Source organism: Crocodylus siamensis, chromosome 6, assembly GCF_052110815.1.
Source record: "Crocodylus siamensis isolate JL-2025a chromosome 6, ASM5211081v1, whole genome shotgun sequence".
Classification (NCBI taxonomy): domain Eukaryota; kingdom Metazoa; phylum Chordata; order Crocodylia; family Crocodylidae; genus Crocodylus; species Crocodylus siamensis.
The window spans coordinates 91763462-91783304 of NC_143400.1; the positions used below are offsets into that span (position 1 = coordinate 91763462).

Consider the following 19843-nt stretch of genomic DNA (forward strand, 5'->3'; position numbering starts at 1 on the left):
GCACAGGACCCCCACCCCAGGCAGACCCCATCTGGGGTCCTGTACGGTTCAGAGTGGGGGTTTAAAACCCACCCCATCATACTTAGCAGGCTTCCCAGTGCCTGGCCATGTGCCTCCCCCCACTCCAGCAGGGAGAGGGTGAAAAACCTTGGCTTCTCTCCCAGCTTCCCTCCCTTCCCTTTGGCAGTGGCTGGCTGCATGCTCTAGTGTCCCCCAGATCCCCGGCTGAGCCACTTCTGGCATGTGGCTGCAAAAGTGAATGTCTGTTCACCTGCTTCTCTGTTGAATCTATGCAGCTTAGACTGACCTGCAAAAATGCAATCACTTTAGCCTTGGGCTTTTTGACTGTCTGTACTTAGCTCTTGTAGTTACAGGCCCTTTTACCTTGGCCTTTCAGACTTAACTCTGTTACCATTTGCTCCTTTTCCCATCCCAGTCTACTGTGACTATTGCCTCAGCTCCTAATCCTTTTTCCATCTGCACCTTTTTCTTTCTGTCTGCTCCTTCCTCTTGCCTCAGGCCCATGTTCTTCAACCCCCATTTCTATCCTTTCCATTTCTGTGGCTTCTGTCCCTCTTCCTAGTTTCTGATCTTACTCCCTCACCTTCCATGATATTATTCTCCCTCTCCATTGGCAAGATCCTACTGTCTTCTCATTCTGTGCCTTTTCCAGTCTAATTCCAATGTTCTTCATCTGCCTAAACCTGTTCTTCCCCATGCTGAATATGCACCAGCAAGGGGAGCATAGTGATCACAAGAGACACCCTCGCCTTCCTCTTGATTCTGTTGCAAGTGAAACAGTAGCCCCAGGAGCTGGGAAGATTAATTACCAGCAATGTCCTATTCAACTTAGGAACACCCTGGGCTCAAGGCTGTATCTAGAGGGGGTTTACTGATGTAGTTGCACTTCTTAATTCCTGCTCTACCTAACATTTCAAGCCAACTGCCTGCCAGTGGCCTGAAGAAGGGCATTCGTGCCCAAAAGTTTGCAAAAACATTTTTTTCCAACTATTTAGTTGGTCTAATAAAAGATACCATATTTACCCAAAAAACCTTGCCTGACTATGTCCTTAGACCAACACCAGCACAACTACAACTAACAAACCTGGCAGTGGCAGCGGCATTGCTGTTCAGGCAGCAGTGAGAGCATCAGTTGAATCTATGGATCATTAAAATCTACCTGATTCTTTCTAAACTCTTCATTCACAGGTTTAGTGACTCTCTCTCCTTAAACAGGTCTTGATGTTCCACTAATGAAGCTAGCCTTTCTTCTGCAGTGCTGCTGTCTGTTGGCTGCTCTTGGTAATAAAGATCCTATTTCATGGCCCTGCAGACTGCTTTTAGCTCATTCCCATGAAGTTACGGGGTTTTTTTGCTTCAAAGTTAAACTGAATAATACAGCCCTAGGCCACTAGTGTATTCATAAATTTTTCAGTTTCTTTTTACCTGGAGAAAAATAGGTACTGTCACATGAGATGAGGCACCATCTGTTCCAGTTTTCCAAATCTTAGATCTGTCCTTGTTTGGGCTGGGATTTTCATAGATTTCATAGACATTAGGGCTATAAGGGACCTCGGAAGATCATCGAGTCCAGCCCCCCCGCCCAAAGGGCAGGAAGTTAGCTGGGGTCATAGGATCCCAGCAAGATAAGCATCCAATTTGCTCTTGAAAGTGTTCAATATAGGTGCTTGAACCACCTCCAATGGCAGACTGTTCCAGATCTTGGGGGTTCGGACAGTAAAGAAATTCTTCTTTATGTCCAGCCTGAAACGGTCTTGTAGCAGTTTATGACCATTCGACCTCGGCACTCCTTGGGGCGCTCTAGTGAACAAACGTTCCCCCAGATCCTGGTGGTCACCCCTAATAAACTTATAGGTGGCCATCAGATCACCCCTGAACCTACGCTTTTCCAGGCTAAAGAGCCCCATGGCTCTCAGCCTGTCCTCATAAGGTCTGCTTTCCTGACCTCTGATCATGTGCGTGGTTCTTCTCTGGACTCTCTCAAGCTTGGTATATGCTTAGCAGAGATGAAATCTTAGGGAATGTAGCTGGTAACCGCTAGCCAACCTCTCCTAAATACATGAAAACTGTAATTATTCAGAGTCTTCTTTCTTGGACAGGTTTTAGTGGATTTTCATGATAGTGGTGCATGGGGACCAGAGGCATCCAGCCAAATCTCAAATCCCTGAACCAAACCATGGGAATGTTAAAACCTTGCAAAAGAGGTGTAAGAATTTTTAACATGGTAAAACAATGTGTTTTCCTTAATATTATAGTTGCAAATAAGTGGATCATTTTAGCTCAAACCCTCAAAAAATATTCTGGCTTTGGTAGATACCCAGAATAGAAAATTTCTGCTGAGCTACAAGCAGTGGTTTGCAACAGAAAACAGGGACTTATGAAGGAACGTGTCAGACAACCTTAAGCATCCCATACTGTCCACAAGCCTGTTCTCGGCTCTGTTGTACATGTGAACCTCTTCCACAGGAAAAGCTGTCATTTGCTGTGATTATTTTGTATAGCAAATATTCTACATACTGGAAATAGTTATGCTGCTCTGGAAATGCATTCTGGCTGAAACTTGCTTAAGAGATGATGTTTTATCTGGGATTCTGTGACCTCTCCCTCCAATGTCTCCTCCAAGAAAGCACCTACTGTATATGGAAAGAATTGGAGAGTATGTTAATAGGACTAAAGAAATTCACAAGTAAAACATTTATGTTTTATTGTTTTTTAATTGTCAGTCCAGCGGATGATTTTAAATACCCAAGGGAGGGGTCTTACCCTGTTTCACAGTGTGACCTCCTTTTCATCACCCTACAGATATCTTTTGACTAGGTTCCCACAGATAATTCCCAGAATTCTTTGTACTCTCATAGTATTTTAAACCTAGCACATTGGGAGTGAGTGTAATAGTTTTGGCATATGAGAAAAAGGACTCACAAATAATTGAATCAATTGACTTTACTGAAAGATTGGAGAGAGGGGCCCTCAGTTTCCTCTCTGCTTGTTCTACATCAGTATCACACAGTTTTCAGTGGATTCACTCCTAATCAACACCTTTGTAAGGGTTGAATCAGGTACTGAGAGTTGCCTTGCGCTCTATTATGTTCCTAGGTTTTGCTAATGACTTTCTTGAGTATTGTATGTAACAGCATGGGAACCATTCTTCAAAGAAATGTATTGGCTTCCAAAGAAAATAACTGTATAATTTTGTATTTCTGGGCTGAAAAAAAATGGATTGCAGACTGTTCAAATTAAAGGGATAAAGCATCCTCAAGGTCAAAATCATCCACATCAGTATTGATAGGTGAGGGTTTTTCTGATGCTGGATTGAGGTTTTCAAATGGATGAGGTAAAAGATCCTCATTTGTAAATAATTTAGTCTTTTCAGAAGGATTTGTGAGTTGCATAATTGATTTCCATGGCTTTCCAGGACACTTGGGAACAGGGGGTTCTGGGAGATTTGGAAGCTCATCAAATAAAGAAATATCAGGAGCAATTTCAGCAGTTCCAGGGCTAATAGGTTCCTCAGGGATATCAGGGGTAGAAGCGTCATTTGTTGGACCCACCATAACCCCAGGAGTAGTTAATGCATCTGACTGCATTAGACCAGGTGTAGTAGGAAACTGTGAATTTTCTGATGTCCTGTCTATGCTTGGTGACTGGCTTTCCCTTTGGCAAGGGACCTTTTCCTCTGATTCTTCAGAGGACTTGTCCTTGGAGTCTTTATGTTTGTCCTTCTGATGTTTTTTATGCCCTTGCCCAATACCATGCCCTCTTCCACGCCCCTTCCCATGCCCAGGTCTATGCTTAAACCGATGCCCATGTCCATGCCCATGCCCTACTCTACGGTCACACCCATCTCCTTGCCCATGTCCATGCCCATGCCCTACTCTACGGTACCCATCTCCTTGTCCATCCTCATTTTCTAGTCCTGGCCCAAGATTTTCTCTCGGTCCTTTGTCAGGGTCTGTTCCTTCTTCTGCAGTTTGTAAAGAGGATGTCACTGGATAAATTTCATGCAGCATAAGTGATCGGAACGGGGTAAATCCTGGAGGCCTTCTTGCTAGGATACTCTAAAAGGAAATGGAAGATATTTAGACAAAGAAATGACATTACTTTAATGATCAGCACATGGTATACTATTTGGAACGAAATTTTGCCATTCCATTTTGAGGTTTCAATGTAAAAGTTTAAACAAAAATGTTTAAAGAGCTGGTGGAAAGAGGGAGTTTCCTGGATTGCCTAAACTATTGCCATTAGTTTCAGATATTTTAAGAACCAGCTAACTATAGCTGAGGTAAAAATGTGAGCCAGTTAATAAAAATGATTTATCAGGTCTTTTGGGCTAAGTTAGATAATCTTATCCATCTATGATCTGAATGGAAATAATATAACTATATAGAATATTCTTCCAGCAATATTCCAAAAATTTTGGGAGATTATATGTAAAGGAATCAAACCATCTATCACTGACATTTAGCTGCTTTTAGCATGGAAAAGTTCAGTACAGATGAGAGCCAATGCTTTTTGTAAGTGTGTATATTAGTTCTCATTTGTGAACAATTTTGGAACTAAAGTGCTCTTGGCATAGTCATAAGATACCATATCAAAAAGAAAAAACAATGTGCTAATTTATGTCCAAGGCTAGTTTCAATAGAGGCATGAAACAAAAACCTGACTTATTTTTTTTTGTGAAGCACTACTTGATGAATTTTGAGTTGCCAGATTGGAAATATATATGTTTTGAACCAGTGGGAAATAATAAGCATTGGTTAATGTCTACACAAAAAACCCTTGTGTTTAGTAATAGATGATCAACACAGAGCCTTGCTTCATATAGCAATACAGAATGCCCTTTATAAGAATGCCTTCTCATCTAATCAACAGAGACCGATTGCTCTTCCTACATCAAATGTCTAACATGGTTTGGTTCCTGCTCATTAGAACACCTGAGCCTTATTTAGCCACTGTTCGAGGAAACCTAGGGTGAAAACATGTTTGACTTCTAATGGCAGGTGCAATATAGTCTGTAGCATAAACATGATCCAAGTGGTCATTTTCACCCAATACATGTGACCTGGACGTTATGAAGTTACTAAGCCCAGTGAAAGTGTTGAAAACGGATCCATTCATTAAGCAGGTCTGTTAGATTTTCTGTTTTGGATTGGGTACCAGTAAACATCCTGGCCTCACAATTATAAAAAAAAAAATCAAAATGATTTGATATCCTTCTCTGAACCCAGATACAGGGGCTGGTAATGGTTGGATGGGGGAATCTGGAAACTGCTTCTTCAGACAAACAAGCTGTCTGCTTCCCTGCTAATAAGCACAAATTAGAGACATTTTGGAAATTTTTGAACTTGTGGAGTATAATGTTGTCTCCCATTGTCAAACATAATCAGTAAAGAAGTCCAGTGGGGGTTGACAATCCTTAGCACCTCACGAATTTGAGCTTGACAGTAAAAGCTAAGGACCAGGCATCATATCAGTAAAACAGTGTCTACATATTCTGCTGCTTTTTCTGCTCTTTCTCATGTAGCCCAGGATATCATACATGGCTTTAGTTCAGCCTATGTGTCACAAAGCCACCAGGGTCACAGGGCGAGGAAGGTTAATGACATTACTAATATGACAACACGTAGCATTTCCCTCTTATCGCTTTAGAACAAATCAGACCTAATCTGAGAACTGGATGGATAGAGGAGGGCAAATATTTTTCCACAGCACAGGGCGTGTTTATACGTGTGCCCCACTGAGCATTTGTCACTGGGCAGTCAAGTAGTACCCGTTGCTACTGTGATGTGGCATCTCATGTAGATGAGCCCCCCACTCCCCCGCTACTTACTCTGCTGCAAGTAGGCTGAAATGAAAGAATTACTTTATTTAGGATTCATACCGGGATCACTTCACTGCAGTTAACCTGAGGGATGATTTCCTGCTTCCATGGCACCACATATATATTTGCTATGCATTGTAAAGTTATCTGTGAGCAAACCAAAAATGGAACATGAGGTTTTAAAACAACAAAGTATCACAAAGAAACAGAATTTTGTGTATGTAATGATACAGCTTTTTAATGATACTTTTAAACATAATGATTAGAGATTGTATATGTATATCTATAAATGTAGTTGTTGTAACTATGGAGGTTCCTCTCCTGGAAATCATCCCCAATTTAGTTTTACTTAGCTTTAGGAAGCTTGCATGGATGTTACAGTTTAACTTATGACAATTATTCTTAGCACTTTTAATTTCCAGTTCTATACAATATTATGTAGTTAATCCTCTCAACAGCTCTGAGAGGTAAGAAAGTATTGGTGATGTTATCTTTACGTAAAATGGGAAAATTGAGGTAGACAGGGATTAAGGCCAAAAGTTTTAAATGTGTCCATTGATATTGTGGAGCTGGCTTTGCAGCTCCTTGCAGCAGCATTTTTCAGTTGGAGAAATGAGCACTATGCAGCTTGGAAGGAAAGAGAAAGGAAATAAAATTTCCCTGCCCACCAGCCCCTCCTGCCTCCAGCACCATTTTCATCAGTGCCTCCTTCCAGCAAATCCTCTCAGGATCATATGCATTCACTCCAACATCACCAGCCTTTCTTTCCACCCAGCCATGCTCTCCTTTGTGTCCAATCTATTGGAATCATACCCTCAGGAACACAATACTCTCATATCTGGGCCCTCCCACACCCTCTCTGCTCCTTCCCACCTTCCAGTTGGATTCACAACTGGGGAAACGGCCCCAAAATGTCCCATCAACTTTGCAACATGTACAGAGACTGTGGCATGAGGATTGGCTGATATTTAGTGAGTTGGTTGGCTAGCCAAAGAGGCAACTGAACCTAGAAACACAATTATGTTGCTTTACATGAGTTTATCATATACATCCTCTGGTGTTATTCTGTTTGGTGAATTAGGAAACAGGTGTTGGATGTGGTAGCCCATAGCATCCTAATTACTTACCTTAGGAATTACAATTTCACAGTCTTCATTTAGTTTCTCCGCTTCTGACTTGGAGCAGTTTGTCTTCCCAATGAGAAATTCTATCTCATAATTTTTTCCAGCAACCACCTGAAAAATCAGTCAGAAGTTTTTCTTCAATAAATATGCCTTTTTTGGTAAGGGATTCACCAAACCAAAAAACCAGTGCTCTAAATAGAAGCAACTGACCTGCAGGGTTGTGAGCATTAAAAATGTTGTATTCTACATACATTTCTGATTGACTCGTTTTTGTACGCTGTTCTACCTGCTAATATTATTATAGTATTGCAACTGGAAGAGAAAGAACATAAAGGACAAAATGACATAAGGCCCACAAGTCTTGTGTTTTCCTCAGTGCCTGCAGTAATTTCACTAATAACAAAGAAAATCATTAGAGACATCTCAGGGGAGATCCAAATATGATGTAAAGAGACCTTGATTTGGATAAAATGAAGAGTCATTTTTAATCTGTCAGTGGAAAACAAATATAGCATCAGTAGAACTGCTTGCCAAAGACATTAAAGAGCTAAACTGTAATGATGAAGCAATGCACCTGGTACATGTTGCTGTTAGAGTATTACACAGCGGGCTCATCTACACAAGACTACATTGCCGTAGTGATGAACTACGTTGACATAGCTCGTCGTTATGGTGATGTAGCGTTGGCAGGCACTAACTGTGATGCCACCACTACTGTGCAGTAGCAACAACCTACTGCATAGTAGCTCATTGCTACTGCACAGTAGTGTCAAAAATGAGCTTGCACCCCCCAGACTGCCCTATACCAAGTGCAGTCAGGGGAATGTGTAGATGTGCCTAGTATTTCTTATGGCAGTAAAATGGGTAGTAAGTAATGATGTAGAGAAAACAAGAGGCAGGGTGAAATTCTGGCTTTAGTGAAGGCAATGGGGTTCTTCTTTTCATTTCTCTAGTTTCAGGTTGTCAACCGTGATACTTTTCTTGAAAGCGTTTATATAATTGTAGTCATAGCTTGAAAAGGGACTATGCAGACAGTAGGAACAGGACAGAAGAAAGAAGCACGGGGAAGAGCAGCAAGATAACTTGATTTGCTATGTAGGGTGGACAAAAACACTTCCTCCCTGCTGCTCCTCACGACTGTGAAGAGCTCCTGATACACATTTGGAAAGCTACCTTCTCCTCCTCCTTTAAATCCCTTTTCTGTACTGCCTACAGAAATCTTGGTAATAGTTAACTGGTGATCATGCTACCTGCAATTGTGTCATTGTTTCTTCATGCTTCCCTAATTGCTCTCTGGTGTCCCTTGCCTTGTATTTAGACCATAAACTCTTTGGGGTTGGTAGTGTATTTTTCACTGTATTTATACAGTGCTGCTGCTGTTTACCCACCTCTGTTAGCTGGCTAGCTTTGTTGTGGGCTTCACAGAAGAAGTGGGCTCTGGATATTAATCCAACACCCACCAAAGTCAATGAAAACCCTTCTGTGAATTTAGTGACAGTTGGACCACACCAATGAGGAGGGATGTCAGTAGGAAGATACAGAGGGCAGCCCAGGAATGGTGGCTTACAGGCATGGGGCAATATAAAAGAAGGCATGTTGCAGAAAGGCAAATAAGCAGGATGTTGTAGCTGTGTTACAGAGCTCTCAGGTGCCCTGCAACTGAGAGCAGAAACGGCCCAGGAGAGACCTCCAGTGGCGGGAAGGGGGAAGCTCAGCTGCCAGTCACCAGGACTGAGCAGGTGCTGGTTGCCCTAGCAACCAGGGAAACCTAGAGACAGGAAGGGGCGGAGCTTAGCCCTTCTTAAGCCCAGGCAGAAGGCCAGAAGGGTAGTTTTCCTCCAGCGGCCAAGGGAGGAGGAACTCAGCCAGCACAAAGGGGAGAACTCTGATAGTGGGAACATAGAATCATAGAAGTAGGGTCAGAAGGGACCTTGTAGATCCCCTGGTTCCTGCTGGGGGTTGATGCACGCTCTCTCTCTGGTAGGGATGGATTCTTATTTTTGACCAGAATGGTCTAGCTTTTATGTTTTAGCCCAGGGGCTTTGTGTTCTTGTGTTTATTGTTTTGACCGGAGGACCGGGTGAGGCTATTAGGGGTTGGAGGAGGCCTCATAGGGACTCCACAGTAGCGTGGAGGTTCCTGGCACTGGAGAGGGCACAGCATTGTTTGGGGTGCGTGGGCCCCAGCCCTGGAGCTAGGGGGCAGGGAGGAGCCCCGGAGTTAGGGGGCAGGGAGGAGCCCTGGAGCCAAGGGGGGGGGCAGGGAGGAGCCCCGGAGTTGGCACAGGCGAGAAGTCCTGAAATGGGCAGTGTGGGACAGGCTAGATGGCGCTGGTAGGGGCACGGGCTGTGAGATGAGCTAGAGGGCGCCGGTGAGGGTGCAGGTTGAGGGATAAGCCAGAGAATGTCCATGCAGCACAGAGAGTAGGACAGACCTGAACAACACCAGATATATCTGCGAGGCTTGGGCTGTGTTATAAGGGGAGGAAAGGAGCTGCAGATAGTGCCTCAGGCACTGAGACAGAAAATAGGCAGCCTCCCGTTTGATTAAGATCTTCCAATCAAGCAAATAACAACAAGGCATGGCAGGCAAGAAGGCGGGCGGTTGACCCTTGATCAGTGTTGCGAGACCATGAATAGACGGCCCCAGGGAGGCACAACTGTCACAAGCTGGTAGAATTTGGATAAGTGGAAAAGATGGAGATTTTATTTGTTTTAATTCTATGTAGTGTCTAAATTAATTTGTTTTGTCTTTTTTCCCAATTAGGTGGGTATTTTTACCTTGAAAATGAGTCTCATCACTCAAGGTTTTAATCAGTGCATCTTGCTGCAAACAGGAAGTGTTTGTCAACTGAAAGCTTCAGCAGTGAGTATTAAGATCACAGCTCCCAGTACTGAAATGATAACTTCAGTAATGATAAGTATTTGAAAATTGAAGTATTTGTTAAAACACCACTGAAGGAAAGGAATCTATTAGAGGGGTTAACAGAGGTTTGTATTCCTCTATAAGGCATTTAGCAAAGGAAAATATATAATGACTATTTAGTATTTCCTGACAGTGAGACCTGTTGGAGTCTGAGATAGGAATGGTTTGTTTATACAGTGCCGCAACTATGCATTCTCATATATAGACAAGTTAAAGATAAGGATCATATTTGGATACAGCAGAATGATTGAAATTCTGTTCTGAGATTTACAGTGGTGTGAATCTACAGTAATTCTATTCCATTTCTGTGAAGTTACTAAGGTGTGCTATTAAGTGCAGAATTTGGATGCAAGTAATCAGATTATCAAAGAAATCAGGAGAAAATCCACTTTTGAGCTCGCTAAAACCATTTTCAGACAAGGCGTTGGAGAATATAACAGGATAGAATGCTGAGCCTGAAGGATGCACTGAATAATCTTACCTACTTTCCATCATGGACAACCATGTAATGTTGAAAAAGGTTTGCTAAAGAAGGACATATCAGATCCTTGAATCTGTACCTATCCTTAGGATTCTGGGTCCAGGTCATATTGAAACGGTATTTAAGGAATGTCTTTTTTTTTTTTAACTTCTTTTTGGATACAACCTAAGATGGTTGCAATTTTGCAAGTACAGGTGATAGTGGTTCAAACAGTAGGACAAGTGTAGCAACTACTAGGATTCCAAAACTGAGCCTTGATTCAGCTCTGACTTGTAGATATACCACATCCTAGGACCATCTCTACAACATAAGGAGGGATGATGTTAAATAAAACTGAATTAAGAAGGAAGGTCAAATTCCAACCTGGACTGTGGTGTGGAGTACATGTTCAACTTTATAGTAGAAATCATCATCGCTCTCTGAATTGTACTTCTCCATGGAAGCCTTGAGTATTTCCTTCAGTTCTGGACTGTCATTTGGGATGCGCTTTGGACAGCCAGGACAGATCTGTGGAGGAGGTACAGTTTCCTCAACTGAAAGAAACATTGGGTTACATATAAATCTAAAGAGGAAAAGATTCAGTGTGTATTAGGCCTGGAGAACCATCTATTTGGAAACCCACGGTGTCTGAGCAGAATGTGTTTGACCTTGACAGACTGAACCTAAATATTTTGAGCTTAATATGGGAGGTGTATGTGTTGCTATATCCTTGATGTATTTGAGAGAGAGGTGTATTCAGCATTTAAGGCTACGTTGGGCTTTTGATCAATAATCTGCTTCTCCTAAAAGTGAGAGAGATATACATAAAGTGAGGCCAGTGGAGAAGGCAGATACAGACTCATCTGCAACTGGATAAGGGTCTGGATTAGAGGATTTGAGACAACTTCAAGCCTTGAGGTCTCTGAGTGCACATTATAAGGCATGAACAACTGTATTTTTCAGACTATCAGTAGTATTCTTTGGAGTAAAACACAGCTAGGGGTATGTTCACATTGTACTCCGTGACTGCAGAGGAAAGTAGCTATTTCAGAATCAGGTTGAGGTGGGAAATTATACCCCTGAAAAGGTTTCCAAGGAATCAAATTTAAGAATAAATCTGAGGACATGAAATACAAATGGTGACAGCACTAGACATCTGTGGACAGGCTCTGGGAAGACACCAGCTAGGATGGCCGTGGCTGTGTAGTTTAAGGGGATATACGTACAAAACCTAGTTGTGACCATGTTGTACTATCTTTTTTGGACACATCTGTATCTTTGTGAAGGCCCTACATGGTGGACTTCTCTGTCATGTGAGAGCGTGGACTGGAGCTCCTGGGAAAATCTAGATTTTCTGGAAGCATATCTGAAAAATTGCATAGTGAAAATGAATGGTGTGACATTAATGTCTGTTAAAAGGCCCTCTTCTGACTGTGATGGTATAAAGGAGTAAGCAAGTTTATTCTACCTGTAAATAAAGTTTAAGTAAAAAAATGTGCTGTCGAGATTGCCCTGCAAACCTTTATAGTGGGTTTGACTCTGAGATTATCCAGGTGATTGCTGTGGCAGAAAGCCACTTTGGTTTCTCCCCAAAATCTCTGCCCTGCGACAATGTGATCAAGATGGGCCAGCACAGAGGATTCACACCTCAGCCTGTCTCTTTAGGTAACCTGAGCTGGCTGCATTCCTGAGAGAGGGGGGAAACCTGCTCCCTCTGCCTACGTGACTGGCATCAGTTACCTGGGTGAGGGGTTTGTACCTGGTGAGCTGGAATCTGCCCAGTGACAGATGATGTATTTCAAATTGGTTGGCTGACAGCCAACTGGGTCTGACCTCCACTGGACCAGGTGAATGAGGTCACGGGGGCTATATAAGTTAGGACGGGGGAGGAGGTGGCCTCTCTTGGGCCATGAGGTGAAGCAGCAGCCATGCGGGGGACACAGAGAAGCCTCACCATCTGAAACTAGCTCTCTCTCACCCCAAAACTCATGAGCAAGGAACTGCCTGCCTCCAAAGGGAAACTTCACCTGCCTTTGGAAGATGCTTGTGAGTAAGCTACTCAATCTGATTAGATATTTAGCTGGCAGTAACCCAGATGCGTAATCAAAAGGCTACCTCAGCCACACTGTTTGCTCTTTAGGATTTCTAAGATATTGCTCAATCCTGTACCCTAGTTTACCCTACCCCTTGTAATCAATAAAGTTCTCCTTTTTGACTGGTGTGGGAGACTTATTGAGGGGTGGGTCTAAATTATGCCTAAGAGACCCCTTAGGTCTGCAGACTAAGGGAGACTTTACTTTTCGCCCCCTGACTTGGGGAAGTGCCCTAAGTGCCTGTACTGGGTTGAGTACCCATTGGACTATTAGACCTGTGTTTCCCTGAGGACACAGGGCCAAGACAGTCCCTTCTCGGGGTGGTGGCGGTGACATTACCCCCAGACTAGCAAGTGTGCTCTGGGAGAGGGGTCGGCTGAGCATAAGGCGCTCCTAGGGAGGCATTCGGAGCCTGGAAGGTGGTCGGGCACAGGGAGGTGAGCAGCTCAACGCAGGAGCGCCCCCTACTGGCCCGCCACAATCCCTGTATGGAGCCCAGTGGCCAGCCCAACAAGCCATAGTAAACAGAGATGGTGGACAGATCAGAGGTAATAACTTTCCCTGCCGTTCCTACATACTTGTAGGAAATGAGAAGATTGTGCATTAATATTTCCTGGTGAGAAGGGAAAAGACTTCTGATATTTCTTTTCTTTCCCAGCAGCATTTCTCCTCTCATTATTTTCTCAATCCCGTTACATTTTGATTACACAGTAAATTGTAATTGTAACATATCAGCTGGAGTTTCAACACTTTCCAGATTATGGTAATTTTCACATACCTGGAGACTTGCATTGCTGTGTAACATCAACAAGTGTGTTGCTGAGATCCACAAAAGCCTTGGCTACACAGTGACCTACATGCTGAGTTAAAAAACAAACAAAAAACAGCTTTTAAGAATCCTAAACTCATATGTAAATGTCCCACGGCTCCTCGTCATAAGAAGAAAAAACCCCTAAACCCTGGGCCATGCAGAAAGAGAGTGATTGAAGGGGTGATCATGGCTCTCATCACAATAGTGTTACTACATTGTTCTCACCACATTTTCTCTTGAGCTGTATTGGTGGGCATAAAGACAGGGTTCAAGCCCAGCAGTTTCTGATCAGGAAAAATAAGATGCCCTGCAGATATGTTGACAAGACCTTCTGATCCTTACCAAGGGCCATACATGGTCAGCTCATAAGGTTGTTTAACAGCCAAGGAGCTAAGGGGTTGTTATACAAGCCATGTGATCAGTCTTACAGTTGTGGTAGTTTGGCTGAATTCATGAATCATTTGACAGAGTAGGAAATGGAGGCTCAAGCAGATTAAGTGATGAGCTTCAGGTTAACTAGCAAGTCTCTCAGATAGTCCAGCAGTCACTCCCTCGTCAATTCAGAACAGTGTGGTCTCATCCCTTCTCCTTTCAGACAGCACTTCTGAAGGGGGTAGCAACATCCCATGAGGAATTTGTGAACAGCAATCAGAGCCATTCTGCAGTGACATTTATCCGCTACGCATAGATTTTGCGTACATGTAAGTAGCTTTTGGTAGCCTGCTCATTACTGTCCACAATATGATTTTAGAAATGGTAGGGATGGAGAGGTCATTTTTGCTCAGGAATGCTTGCATTAGTCAGTACAGATATGCCTGTGTGCAAGCCAGCTGGTAACTCAGTGCTACATAGGAGAAATATGTGTATTTATTTATTATTTCCTTCAGGGCTTTCCTGCTTAGACTGCAGTGCAAAAAAATGGGAATTTGGCTACTTACTTTCCTTAGGAACTATCTGCCTCAGGCTACTTAGAGTTTGCCATTTTAATGACTACCTTACTGCTTTCCCATGCAGAGTTCTTGGCCAGGATCTCCTTGAATAAAGCTTTATTGTTTTGATGAGACTTTTCTGGTTGCCTAGGTGAATCTAAAGACATTTCAAGAGCCCTGATTCAGCAAACCACTTAAATGTGCCCCTTCCTATCAGTACCATCCATATGATGGCTAGATGGGTCATAAATCCAGCGCCAACACCATAAGCACGTGTTTAACTTTAAGCCTATGCTGAAGTTCCAGTTACCTAAAGCTGAGCAAGCATTTAACTGTTTTGCTGAATTAGAATCTTTGTCATCATTATTATTTCCCAACATGTTCATTCAGCTATACGTAAAGATTACTTACGCCTCCAAAAATGGGCTTGCACTTTGGACTTAAATCCTGAAATTCTTCCTTGGAGCAATTTGTCTCTTTGACCATATATTCAACTGCATAGTTCCATCCAGCTACCACCTGGAACAGATATTCAGGAGACATCTCAAATGATTCAGTAAGTCTCGAGAAATAAAACTTTTAAAGTCACCGAATGGACAGCAAGATAACAACATTTTTGTAGGACCTTCCTTCCAAGGCTTTCAATCATGCTGAAGGTTGTAAGCCACATCACACCTCAGTACAGCAGGAAAATATTATCCTTGTTTGCAGAATAGTCTCAGGGGCCAGCTGTGAAATTTGTGTCCATATCCACGTTCACATTCCAAACCTCTAGTCCCATAGCATGAGGTTTCTTGTATTTCCTCCAAAACATCTGTTCCTGGCTTGTGGCTTGCACTAACTAGAACCATGGGGTTGGAAGGAATTTAAGGGTCATCTAGTCCAATCCTTTGTACAGATGCAATGATAGTGCATCAGGGTGGACAAAGTCGTCTACTGCTTTGACTCAGTGTGTCAGTCCCTGTGTACAGCATTTCAAGGTAGGGGTAGTCATAAGAATTGCCATTTACTGGGTCAGACCATAGATCCATCTTGCCTATTACCCTGTGTTACAGTGGCAGAGTGGATGCTGAAAAGGAGAGTGAATTGGGTATGTCTGGGGTTTTTCCTACTGTTCCTCTCACTTTTAGCCTCCAGTGTAGAAGGTCCAGGAAGTTCTGATTCAGAGGCTGTATTCCTAACTCTTGTGATCAATAGCTACTAATGCCCTTTCCTCCAAGAATCTGTCCAATCCCATTTTGAATCCAGCTAAACTGTCAGCTTCCACAGCATGTGGTGGCAATGAGGTCCATACTTCAATTACACACTGGGTGCATCTACATATGCGCTTTACTATGGACTAATTAGCTTTGCAGTAAAGCATCACCATCTACATGTGTGCAGTATAATGGCATTGTAAATTAATTAACTCCAGTACTGTCCCTGACAGCACTATTGTACAATGGAGTAATTACGTGCACTGAAATGCATGTGTAGATGGTGACAGGGGCTGGGTAGGGCACAAGGGTGCTAAAATGTGGGAGCTGCCTGCTGCCTAGCCCCACACTTTAGCACCCTCCTGCCCTAGCCAGCCCTTCTGCTGTCCGCCACTGCCACCTGGATCTGACCCCCTGTTCATCCTGCCAGGCTGGGCTGCTCCACCCCAGATTCACGTAAGTTTAGGGCTGGAAGGGACTGTGTGACATCATTGGGTCCATCCCCTCTGCTCTGGGCAGGAAAGATTTCTGGGGTCAAATAACCCCAGCAAGGTGTGCATCCAGTCCCCTTTCAAAGATCTCCATGGTAGATGCCTGCATCACACCGCTGGGAGTCCATTCCAGAGTCTGGGCACACGAATCATGAAGAAGTTTTTCCTTGTATCCAGTCTGAAACCTTCTTCTAGAATTTTATGACCATTTCTCCTGGTTTTCCCCTGGGGTCTTTGGTGAATAGTTGTTCATCTAGCCTTTGATGCTCACCCCCGATATATTTGTAAGCTGCCACCAAATCTCCCCAAAGTCTTCTCTTTTCTAGGCTGGAGAGTACCATATCTGTCAGCCTTTCTTCGTATGGCTTGCTCTTTAGGCCTCTAATAATGTGTGGCTCTTCTCTGGATTCTCTTAAGCTTCTCCACGTCCTTCCTGAAGTGTAGCGCCCAGAATTGGATGCAGTGCCCAGGCTGAAAGGGCTGCTGCCCTGGGTACATGTGTAGACACTGTGCCTGGGAGCAGCTGAAGCAAATTGCCAGAGTTCATTTTGTCATGTTAATTGCACATGTAGATACTCCCACTGTGTGAAAAAGAACTTCCTTTTGTTAGTTTTAAGCTTACTATCTCCTAGTTTCATTTTATGACCCCTAGCTCTTGTATTGTTAGAGAGTAAATACATCTCTATTCAGTGGCAGATTAAGATTTATTGGAGCCTTGGACTCCAGCAGGGGGGAGGGGGCCTTTCCCCATCTAGTGCTGCTGCTGCCAAGGGGGGGTGGGCCTCCATGCCTTGCAGGCACAGATGGCATAGGGGGAGCTATAGCCACCCTAAAGTTCACCTTAACTTCCCCATAGCCACTCCTTCCAGCGCCCTCACCACCCGCCCACCTGCCACACACAGGTGAGCCCGCAAAGGTCCAGCACTCCCAGCAGAGGCAGTTTCAGCCTCTTCCTGGTGGGGGAGCTCGGCTTGGAGTGGGGCAGGGTCAGCTGCATGGGGTGGGTGGGCAGAAGCAGTGGTGGTGCTGGCAGGGTGGCTACAGGGGGCTAAGATGAATTTTGAGGTGGCTATAGCCCCCACAACTCCTCGGCCCAGCCAAGCCCAGCCCTGACCCAGCCCCACCACACTGGGAAGAGGCTGGGTGGACCTGGCCAATTAGGGGCACCCGGGTTCCTGTGGGAAACAGTGGGTTTCCCCTCCCAGGCGGGCAGTATTCCAGCCTGCAAGGGGCAGCTTGGGGCTGCCAGGAGCAAGATAAAGGGGGCACCATGTGCACGTGGCCTGGAACACAGTGGGTAGTGTGGCCTAATTTACATACATCCTGCACATCTGACTTTCTGCAGGCTAGATCTGGGAATGGAAAGGCTGATTTGAAAATCCATGCCTAAACTAGTGCCAGGAAGCAAGACTGCAGCATTACTCAGTGGCTACCCATGTTCCCAACCCATGGAACAGAGTAGTATCTACAGCCTCTCTGTAACACAAACCTGATCCAAAGTCTAATGAAGTCCATGGGCACAATCCTGCTGCCTTCAGAGGGCTCTGGATTAGGATTAAAACAAGCATATCATGTATTCCTTCTTTGGTTCATCCTGGTGGAGTCCTCTGGATGGTCTGTACAGGCCTGATGTGAAGACCCTCCAGGGCTCAGAGGTGATGTGGCAGTTTCCTTTCCAGGGGCTCCATTACAGCTCCTGGAACAGTTTTCCTACAAGGTTTAAGTGTTGTGTGTGTCTCCACTCAGAGGACCAGTGGAGTTAATAAAAGCGGAGGGAATGGATTTTTCTTAATACACCTGATTTGATTCCAGATGCGGAGATGAAGCTAGCACATGACTAGAAGGCACAAAGACAAAAGCATACAGATATACAAAGAAAAGGGATACACACTTGTTTCAGGCATGTAATACTTAAACTTAGATAAGTAACTCTTTCAGATTGATTTGAGATTGGAGCCTGCACTTCCAGTCTACCCAGAATTCCCACAAAATACAGAATTCAGGTCTAACAGACAAGTTCTGTGTGGCTTTTTTCCCACTTTTCTGCTTTAACTTTGTCTAGACCTTAAAACAGGGCTGGTAAACCTGCAGCGTACATGCAACAAGTGGCACAGGCTGTCTCTGTGTGTGGCACGTGGCAGATGAGGGAGGTGACAAGCAGCACAGTGGCAGATAGAGCAGCAGATGGGGCAGGAAGCACAGGGAAGGAATCAGAAAGCAGATCAGCAGATTGTGTAGGTGAAAGGGATTGGAGTAGCACTTGGGGAGGGTGCGGGGCTAATGTGTGGCAAAAAAGGTAGCCTCTTACTGCCACAAAACATATCAATTGCTGACAGTATGCACTGGCAACAAGAACAGCTGAACTAATATTGAACACTGTTCAAACACACCATACTTACTAACAGTCCAGAGAACATAGAAGCTCTGAAAATCAGGTATTCAGATAAACCTATAACGAGGGTGCTGACAATAAGGTTATAATTGCACTATAAGATCTGATTTTTGGTTGACCTTTGCACAAGCATCAGCCAATATTCAAGAGAATTTTTCCCCCTCAAATTGAACCTGAAAACATGGATTTGGCTTATATGCAGGGTTGACTTATAATTACAACAATACAGTATAATTTTTATAGCACACATCTTAGGACTGTGAAGTATAACATAAAAATGTAATAAAAAAGAAGTGCATAGGCGGCGCCAAAGTACTACATGCCCTAAAATGAAAGAAAATTCCAGTATACAAACCTGTCTCTTGGCTGTTATTATTTCACCAACTTCATACAGGAAGGCTTTCTGACTTTCTTTATTGAAGATTCGAATGGCATATCTCAGAATGGGTAGCAGATCTAAGCTGTTGCCTGGTATGGGATGGTAGCAGCCAAGACATGGAGCATGAGAAAGAGGCACTCTTCCTGCAGCTGGAAAACAAATCAACCAAAAAAATCATGGGTTTTGCTCAATGAAACAGCTTCACTTACTGGGGTAGTTCTGAAGGATTGTATCCATGATAGTGAATAATACATGTCAGGAGTAAGGGTTCTTTGGTTATATATTTTGTTGGATCAACTGCACAGTTGGAAAGATGTTAGACAAGCTTTTGGGCACAAAGTGCTCTTTCTAAAGCCTTGACCTGGAAAATGGCACTTTGTCCTGAAAGCATGTCTAATATCTCTCCCAGTTGACCCAATAAAAGATAGCACCAAACCCCCTTGCACTTACTAGGCACAAGTGAGCTCTTAGAACCAGAGAGAACTGGAAGGGCCCACAAGAGACCACCTAGTCCAATGCTTTGCTCCAGGCCTGTGTCTAAACTATCCCAGTCAAGTATCTGTCTAAACTGCCTTTAACAGCTTCCGAGGGTGGAGATTCCACAATCTCTGTAGGTTATTTATTTCAGTATTTAATTATCCTCACAGTTAGAAAGTTCTTCCAACTGTACAACCTAAATCTCCCATCTTGCCCATTATTACTTGTCCTGCCCAAAAGAGGATAAAAAAGTAGGTTTCACCCCCTGCCATTTATACCAACCCTTTTATAGCTGAAGATGGTTATCAAAATTTCCTTTGATTTAAGGAGTGAGAATCTTCACTCCTTTCAAATGGACAGCAAAATACAGATCCAGACTACAAGTGCTTACAGCCTAGATCTAAATTCGTTGTATTTGCTAAAACCCAAATTTATGGTTCAGTACAGCAACTTTGCGATCCAAATCTGGAGTCACATACATTTCTGGAGTCTAGGAATCTAAGATTTAGTTTTAGGCTCTTCTCTATTTTAAAAGAAAATATAACACATAGCTCTGAAGATGTGTGAGAAACGATGTCATTTATCAGCAGTGGATAAGAGAATGGCAAAAGCCACTGGGTACCACAGCTAGAATTGCAATAAAGTGAAATTTCCCTGAGGTCTGGTTTTACAGGATAATCTATGGAGATCTTATACACTCCACCAGGCATTAACATTTCAACTG

At 43.6% G+C, this 19843-nt stretch overlaps 1 protein-coding gene across 1 annotated transcript in view; it reads right to left on the reverse strand.

Moving 5' to 3' along the window:
* Nucleotides 1-2715: 2715 nt before the first annotated feature.
* LOC149863156 (T-kininogen 2-like) overlaps nucleotides 2716-19843 on the reverse strand; it is a 29942-nt gene continuing 12814 nt past the window's right edge. Inside the window, exons 4-10 of the mRNA XM_090054473.1 lie at nucleotides 18619-18791; nucleotides 14596-14703; nucleotides 13223-13304; nucleotides 10736-10905; nucleotides 6970-7077; nucleotides 5903-5989; nucleotides 2716-4079 (exon numbers count right to left, since the gene is read on the reverse strand). Of these exons, the coding sequence (XP_089910599.1) occupies nucleotides 3258-4079; nucleotides 5903-5989; nucleotides 6970-7077; nucleotides 10736-10905; nucleotides 13223-13304; nucleotides 14596-14703; nucleotides 18619-18791 (1550 nt within the window). The 3' untranslated portion in view covers nucleotides 2716-3257. The remainder of the gene's footprint in view (nucleotides 4080-5902; nucleotides 5990-6969; nucleotides 7078-10735; nucleotides 10906-13222; nucleotides 13305-14595; nucleotides 14704-18618; nucleotides 18792-19843) is intronic.